Source organism: the organism of the source record quoted next, unplaced genomic scaffold (assembly GCF_019419815.1).
Source record: "Pyrus x bretschneideri cultivar Hongxiangsu unplaced genomic scaffold, Pyrus_bretschneideri_v1 Contig34, whole genome shotgun sequence".
NCBI classification, from domain to species: Eukaryota; Viridiplantae; Streptophyta; class Magnoliopsida; order Rosales; family Rosaceae; genus Pyrus; species Pyrus x bretschneideri.
Window position 1 is genome coordinate 2083740 of NW_025999657.1, and position 8536 is coordinate 2092275.

General features: G+C 36.0%; 1 protein-coding gene across 1 annotated transcript; it reads right to left on the minus strand.

Annotated features, from left to right (window-relative positions):
* Positions 1-3550: 3550 nt before the first annotated feature.
* Positions 3551-8250, minus strand: LOC103935840. The gene is made up of 7 exons (XM_009345647.3): positions 7845-8250; positions 6208-6296; positions 5994-6069; positions 5224-5273; positions 4840-5148; positions 4276-4314; positions 3551-4189 (listed from the first exon to the last, which is right to left on the minus strand). The coding sequence occupies exons 1-7, from the start codon at positions 8017-8019 to the stop codon at positions 4013-4015; spliced, it is 915 nt and encodes a 304-aa protein (XP_009343922.2). The 5' UTR covers positions 8020-8250; the 3' UTR covers positions 3551-4012.
* Between the last annotated feature and the right edge of the window lie 286 nt (positions 8251-8536).

Below are 8536 nucleotides of genomic sequence, written 5' to 3' on the forward strand. Positions count from 1 at the left end.
CTAACGTCTTTTAGAAGCTTGATGTTACCATTTAATCCAACGGTCAAATTGTTTTGGGTTTTGGGTGATTTTTGATAGAGATAATCTTTGAAAAAAGACCTAGATAATAGATTGTTGGATCGTTGAAATACAACATGGGGTCGTTGGTCTCACAAAAGATGTCTCAAATAAACTTATTTGAAGGATCCCTCAACAAAAGGGAATTATATATAGATATGACCAATTCACATATTTCATATTTAGAATACTTTGATGACTATAATATGCAATCTTACGTTGAAACTTAACAGTCGAGTTGCAACATCAATAAATTTGAAGAAGGATGCTGTTACAGGTTGGATGTAAGGGGTGGGGGCATCTCTCCAACTCCTTCAGAGGTTGCAGCAGTGGAAGCAGTCTCAGCAGGGAGAGAAGCCTGAGGAGTAGAGGCAGCAACAGTCTTGGCTTTCTTCTTTGGCCGAGGGATAGGGATCCCCGTGACCCCAGAAGCTAAGGGAGGCCTAGGAAGAGCTGTTCTGGTCCCAAATATGAATAACGATCATTGGTCATTCATGATGTTCACTAATAATATCTTATGTCTATGTTGTAACAAGACGTTAGCATTATAACAATTAAAGTTGATCCATTACCATTGTCATTAGTAATACAATATTAGTGTTCTTCTTCATTTGTAAGTGAGAGTTCTAAAATTTGACTATCGTGGACAGTAAGTTCAATACCACAATGTTGAGATAGGCTCATTATGTGACATAGCCTAAATACTTCACCCAATGTAAAATATCGTTGCAAAAAATTCAAGATAATTCATTGAATTTACTCTATAGTCTAAATTAATTCTTTAATTGTATTAAAACAACAGGACTGGTACCTTTCTTTTATTTTAATTTTTTTTGGGTAAAGGGTACCGTATAACTTTCGATTACGAAGTATACATATAGGTGCAAACATAATTCCTCATTTATGTGAAGAAGGTTCAGTTAAAAATTTTCAGTGAGGAAAAGTATATTTTCTTATGGAGGAGGCCCCAATTTTTTTTTTTTTTTTTAAACAAACGATATTATCTGCATTAAGAGTGTGAGAGAATAGGCTAAGCCTCATAAGGGGCTAACAATAATGTGGTTCAAATTCACCTTTAACGAGAATCGAACATAAGACCTCATATTTATAAGTGAAGAGAAATACTATTAAACTGTAGTACTAAGTGGCATAAGGCCCCTATTGTTAAGATACAGGTCTCTTCTTCGCTAATCTGTAACACTAAACACTAAAGTTTATTGTTCATGATGAGAATCTTTGAAAGAAAATTGAGGGCATGTTTGGTATCCATTTCGGATACCATTTTATTTAAAAAAATAAAATAAGGAATGGAGCTAAATTACTTATTACCGATTAAATTTCAAAACCAAAAATATAAAAAATAAAAAATAAAAAAAAAAGATCTAAAGTGATAGCAAACAGGCCTAAATTTCTCGATCACTTTGGGAACTAACCTTGACTATCTTTTAGCTCGTTGAAAGTTTTTTATTTTTTTATTTTTTTATTTTTATTTTTTTTATTTTAATATAAACGATATTTTTTTTTTGTCGAACGATAAATTTTGTTATATTAGTTAGCGACGGAATTCGAACTCATACCGTCATGCAAGTGATATTTTTACTCTATATTACTCTACGGGAAAAAAGAGAGTTTGAACTCGGAACGGAGTAGATTGAAGAAAAAAAAATTTAAACACTAAGACAATCCACCACTTGCGATGAAAGTCACTTCTAGCTAAACAATGAACTTCCTCACACACGATTTCATCTTTAATAGAGAGAGAGAGAGAGTTGTTTAAATTTATTTATGGAATGTGTGACACGTTCAACTTATACATATGTTGAGATGGAATGCGTTTTTGAATGAAGAGCTACTAATTCTATCAACTTAATTAGCAGAAGAAAGTGCATAAACACATACTGTACTCCTCGACAAAGGGAACACAAAATCCCTGTCCTTCTCTGTCTGAGAATTTGGCGGAACATTGTCAGTTACAACAAGTATCAACGCATGTAGGGCTGCATCGACCTATACCTTGGTTGCATACCTTAGCACCTAATCGTCTTTTAATCGGTTTCGACAGCCGTTCAATCCATTTCGACGGTCGTTCGATCGGTGTCAAAGGTTTTTCGATCGGTTTCGACGGTCGTTCAAGTTCGAGACCATTTGATTGTTGTTGTTGTTCGCATTTGTAATGGCATTTGCACGTTGGTGAATTAGACGATGTATTCCAAACCCAGTTGCTGAAAGGATAGAGAGATTCACAATTTGATTTGCAGCAAGGATTTTCACATTCACAACCGGCCAAATCATTAGTGCAATAGGATTCTCCCTTTACCAAGTCACCATTAAATGCTACAAAACCCATAAAAATGGATTAATCATTTTGTTTTTTAAACTAACGATAGAATATTTTACACTAAACCGTTAGAAATACTACTGAAGAGGAAATGAGAAAGACTAAAGAACCAAATTGCTCATTTGGTACACTTGATTGAATTGAAATGGATAACCGACCAGTGATAAATTATAAAATTATGGTCAGCTAGAGGATTAAACTTATTCATTCCAATCCTTCTTAAAATGAAATGACATTCGCTTCCATTGTCAAGACTCAATAACGTTTGGAATTTGAGAGGCCTCCATTTCAATCTAATCACGCGTACCAAACAAGCTCAAAGTGTTTACCTGTCGTCGACAATGTGAGGAGACAGAAATAAGTAGCTGGGGAGAGCTTGGCCATCTTGAAAGAAAAATAAAGTCTCTTCCTTTGCTTGTATTTTTTGTTATATGTTTTTAAAGAACAAAAGGACCAAAAATAGCATGGTGACATATTACGAAATCAAATCAAACAGGATATCTACAACCTTAAAAATAGATTTATAATTTATTTAATTCAATTACCTTTATGTTTGTTTGATTGCTTAGAATGGGATTAAACCACCCAAAATAGGTCTTTCTTGCTTAACCTAGAAAACTATTTTTTATTTTTTTATTTTATTTTTTAAATACAATGATATATTTTACACTAAGGGGACATGAGAGTTCGGCTAAGCTATACAATGAGTAACCTAATTTGGTATTGAATTCGTCAACCACGAGATTCGAACTAAAGGCCTTTGACTTACAAATAAAAATGAATATTACTAAACCGTAGTACTGTTGACACCCGATCTTCTTGATAGGCCATCAAATAGGAAACACCAGAGAACCTGGACCAATGGCCCACATCTCAGGACAGTACGCCTGCACACTTAAAGCCCATGGGCCTTGCTACTGCGTGGCCCATTTATGATGGAACAAAGCTTTTTGATACAGTAAAATACTTCCTCTTTGAGTTGTGATGTATTTTTAGTAGGACAACAGGGCATCTATGTCAAATAGCGAAAAACAAGTAATGCTAGAGAGAACACATTATTGGACCGCGTAAAGACCGCATTGTGTGATATATGGAGTCTACTTACAATAATCAAAACAATTTATTGCAACGGTCAATTAATGTAGTTACAATTCATCGCTCTCGTATTAAACAGCTTGAAAAAAAAAAGGGTACTTTCTTGCGGTGCAAAACATGACCATAACGCAGAGAGTATGCCACGAACCAAAGGAAACAAAAGCTGCAGCCAATTTAAAAGAAATGCAATCGTCTGTGCCTAACAAATGTGTTCAATGAACGTAAAGGACGATGTTAAGCACAAAGGTACCCAGAAACAAGGAGGTAAATTTTAACCAGTGCACCTCACCTCAACTGGTTTGTATATGTAATGCTTACCTCTGTAAGGTAACTTGGATTATACTTGTACGGTTTCTTTGATTAGCTTATAACCCAGTGAACCCAGATAATGCTCCTTGGTGTTTGTTTGGCCGGGTAGCAAATCCATCAAGGTCCAAACTCTATGTTAAAAGGGGCGTTGGTTAATAACTTTTGTTGTTGTCATTGAACTTGAAAGCCATCTACCAGAACTTTATACTTCATCTATTTTCTCCTTTGTTTTCTTCGACACTCAAAACAATCTGTACATGGAGATCTGTTTTTACTTGAATAACTTGCTTGCAGCTTGCTAGGTGAGACTTTCAGGTCTTCCACTAGTATGTGGCGAAGTTTATCGTTCTCCTCCATCAGCTCTTCAATGACTTGCTGGTGTTTCAATATCTGATGCATAGGCAATTTCAGTTTGCCAATTTTAATTTATATTAACAAATAAAGCAATGCTAACAAACGGAAATATTAAACATTACCATTTGAAGGATTTTGTTCTCCGACCTCAAGCGTCCAGCCTACATAAGTAAAATCAAGAATTAGATAATCACTTAACATATTAGCATATTAGGGATCAGATCAGTATGAAAAGTAAGAAATCATGGACACATACGTCAGTGGAGAGTTCATTTGAATTGTCCATCAAATGCATATATGCAATTGTATACTTTTTGAACTGCTTTTAGGCGGATAAGTAATTTCAATAGCACTTAGATTGTCATTAACTAAAAACTTCACAATAACCACATCTGCAAGAATTATTGTTGACCTAATCCCAACAACAGACTTATAACTGCAGGCACCCCCACCAAAGAAAATACGAAGAGAAAGTGCCCCTGGCCCCTTCTGTAAGGTTGCAAGAAAGAAGTTACTTCAGATAAATGTTTTTTCTTTTCTCGAAACTTTCTACTAACGGAGTCAAACCAAAGGGTATGCGGTAAAAGTCAAGAGAAACGTATCATTAATGCTCTGATGATTGGAAATTATAAATAATCCTCTAAGCAAGGAAATTGACAAATAAATATGTTTTATTTGTTACATACCCCTTCATTTGGTTCACTGTCCTCTCCCTTCAGAAGTGGACTCTGAAGAAAACTGCTGAGAACTTTTTCTGTTCGACTACCAAGAGGTGTATCAACCGGAGAACCAGTACCATTATTTCCATATCCAGGCAAACTTAGAGATGTATGGTCTGGTGGTTTTGTTGACAACGGCATGCTACTTCCCATTGAATTTTGGCTCGGGTCATTTACATTTCCCATGGCACTTTGCAAAGAACTTGGGAGGGCACCTTGACCAATGGCTAAATTGGGAGAAATTCCAAACTTCGTCATTATCTTTGTCATTCCTTGCTAAAGAATACAGAGTTATATATATCAGTAGTCTGTAAACGGCAACAACACCTGACCAGAGAAACTAATACTTACTACAAAATGAAACTGAATTTGTTGCAACACCCCTGGCTTCAGAGCAAGGCCTGCAATCAGCAGTCAATAATTCAGCTACTGAAAACAAATATTATTAAAATGTACAACTTACAGAGCACTGACATACAAGGTCAAAGGATTTGCTGCCAATTGAATTTTTAAAGAAGCCTATATGCATATTTAGGCCCAATGTCATTAAGTAAAGCCAAATTGTATGAATAACATATAAACTATAAAGTTATTAACATTTAATCACTGACAACATCTCCAGTAGTAGTCTAGAAAAAGATCATTCCATGCCATAATGTTCTTTCACTCTTTTTCTTTTTCCAATTTCACCAAATGCCAATCCAATAACTAAATTCGAAATAAATAATAATGATTTTTAAATTAACAAACACTCAAAAGGTATGGTACACACAAAAAAAGAATAAGTAGAGTTGAAGGGCTGCTGTGAAAGCCTTCAAACCAAAACATGCATGATAGTGTACTACTAACCTAGAACATGAAGCCATAAATGTCAAATTTGTTTACATTGCAAAATTTTCAAATACAAATTAGGTGACACATATCCTACAAAATTTTCTGATAGAAATTAGGTGACACGAAGACCAGCTATCAGAATGCATTACATGAACTCAAATTGCTTGACAACCATAGATTTCACCAGGAATTTGTGAACATTAGTCTCCATAATAGTGCATCAGAAATGGAAAAACATGAAACAGAACATATTACTGAATATCATTGAAACACATGAAATGACATACCAACTCCAAAACCATGACCAATACCAACTCCACATCCAATGCCCGCTTCAATGTTCTTGGCTCCCACCTTCCTCAACTGGAAAATGAGAAACCGGGATAGAGATTGGGGAAGTTTGTAAGTATACGACTCATTTGATCTTTTTCTTTTCATGGCAATGACAGGGATACTCAGAGAACCAAAAAAGACAAGAAAAGAGGAAGATATCTGACTTACAGCGTTGTTTACATGTCTGCTAGCACCAGATAATGCATCAGTGGCACCTCTTGTAGCACCCATGACTTGATTCAGTACTGGTATTGCACCTGGTACATAGTTTAAATCAATAGGAGTAAGCTAATATCTACAAGCATAACAACCATAGAAGAGAAAGTTGATTGTAGTATTGTCAATAGTATCTCTACATCAAAAGATGCATAACTACTTGCGTGACTTAAACACTCATCTAATATCAAACAGTTAAGTACTGAATTACATGGACTAAGACATGCTTGCAAAAACAAATTGTTTCTTACTCCTCTTATTCCTTGTTCTGCTTTTCACGCTAAGGGAAATAAAATATGTTAAAAAGGCTTGAAAATAAATGACATCTATAGGTATCCACGGACAGATAATCCTCATAGAATAAAAACACAAAAACATCTGTGTGAACCATTCACTAAATTTTCTAAGGATAAGTAAAAGCCAACAGTAGCAATATCAGCCTTCAATCATAAGTTGCAGAGATGAAAATTACTCTAGGGGCCAGCACTGAGTCTATATTATTTTCGTCTTTGTTTAATTCCCAATATAATTCGGAAGGGGATATGCCTACCTGAATTCAAAAAGGATTAAGGAAACGTACAAGTTTTCAGAAATTACATGCAATTCTAGTCCACCTATCTGATTAATGTTGACTTTCTAAGACAACCCTGGTTAGCTAGTCCAGAACAATCTTAAAATATGCCAGCTGCCTTTTCAAGGGCAAGGGGAGTCTTGTTTTAAAAGAACTAGTATTAGACAACTCAACATAAATTTTTTCCAGTAGATCATGGATACGGACTCAGTATTCTTCTAAACACAATCACCTATCTTGCCGTACCGGTTAAGCAAGGCAACTTTACCAGTCCACCGTTACTTACGCAAGAATTAAAAAAGTCTTATAACTAGTCATTACCAGGAATCAAAGTAGGCATTATCCCAAAAAGAAAAAGGAACCAAAGTAGGCAGGAATCAATCATACATATTATAAGCCGGTCCATGTAAAGGTTAGCAGTTCTACAATGGTAATGTAGTATTATAATTAGTCATTACCGTATAACTACCATATGCCCCTAAGCACCGTGCGAAACCCATTGCCTCACAGATTACCTAAAACTTTCTCGAGAACTCCATTGTTTTCAAAACAAAGCAATCATTATTTGATTGATCCCACTCGAAATTGAAGCAATTGTAATGGATGACAACCAAAAACTGGCTTCTATATTTCACCATACGAAATGCTAATAGCTTAGTAGTTAAACAATGGTGGCATAATTCATTTCTTTGAATGCAACCAAGTTCAACATTGAATTTATAGAGCAGAATAAAGTGATGTAATGGCCAGAGGGAGACTTAAACACAACTTCTCATTACACACTGATAAAGACAACTGTGCACAAATTCCTACATTTTCTCAGTAACCAAACAGACGCAATTTCTAAAAACAATCAACAATTGCAATGACAGAGAAATTGGGAAGTAATACAGGTTTCTTAGCAACTTGTGTCTGATGGGTTTCACCATTTCTGGGTTTGAAGAGCCGCCCCAAGTCCATCTTCCATATAAAATTAGATTTTAGAGAGAGAAAGCTGTACGAGAGAGAGAGAGAGTACCTAGATTTATGGGGCGGCCAACACCGATACCAACACCGCAGCCTATGCCAAAGCCTGTAAATACTTGACCCACTTTCAAGGTAAACGGATTCTGGATTCGGATTCCCCCACTTGGCCTTCTCTCATTGGTCACCACCACCACGCCACTCTTGCTACTGTTGCTGCCCCCCTCCATTCCTCAACAAGCTTCTCTATCCCTTTTCAAAAGCCGAAGCGCTCTCTCTCCTCAAAAGCTAAGGCCTCGCGCTTCTCTCTCTCGTTTTATTTTTTCAGATAATTCCCACCTTGCTTGCTCTGAAGTGCAAGTCGGAAATCATTAGGCACAAGGAGGCAAAGTGATGGGGTCTGCTTCTCTGCTTACCAGAAAATGTGTAAACTTAGGCCAGCAATCGGCTCCCAAAAGAAACACGCCGCTTGGCAGTGTTTTTCAGAGTCTTGACATGGTTAAATTACCAAAACTACCCTTAACTTTATGTCTTCCTTTTTCTTGTCGAATTATGCCTTCTTTAATCGGGCTCGATACTTTGATCAAAGATTTCCGAATTATATCTTAGAGTATTATTCTTCTCTCATAAAAGATTAAGGATCTTTTGTTGTCCACTCATATGCTTATATTAAGAAAGTTGAGGTTCCTTCTTGTAGTCCATTCATGTGCTTATGTTAACATAAGTTGAGGTTCCTTGTTATACACT

Excerpts from the sequence above, each read along its gene's own strand:
- LOC103935840 (XM_009345647.3), bottom strand. The coding sequence starts at position 8,019 with ATGGAGGGGGGCAGCAACAGTAGCAAGAGTGGCGTGGTGGTGGTGACC. Across the intron at positions 5,274-5,993 it reads TGGTCATGGTTTTGGAGTTG|GCCTTGCTCTGAAGCCAGGG; the intron begins GTATGTCATTTC and ends TGCTGATTGCAG. Across the intron at positions 4,190-4,275 it reads AGAACAAAATCCTTCAAATG|ATATTGAAACACCAGCAAGT; the intron begins GTAATGTTTAAT and ends CCTATGCATCAG.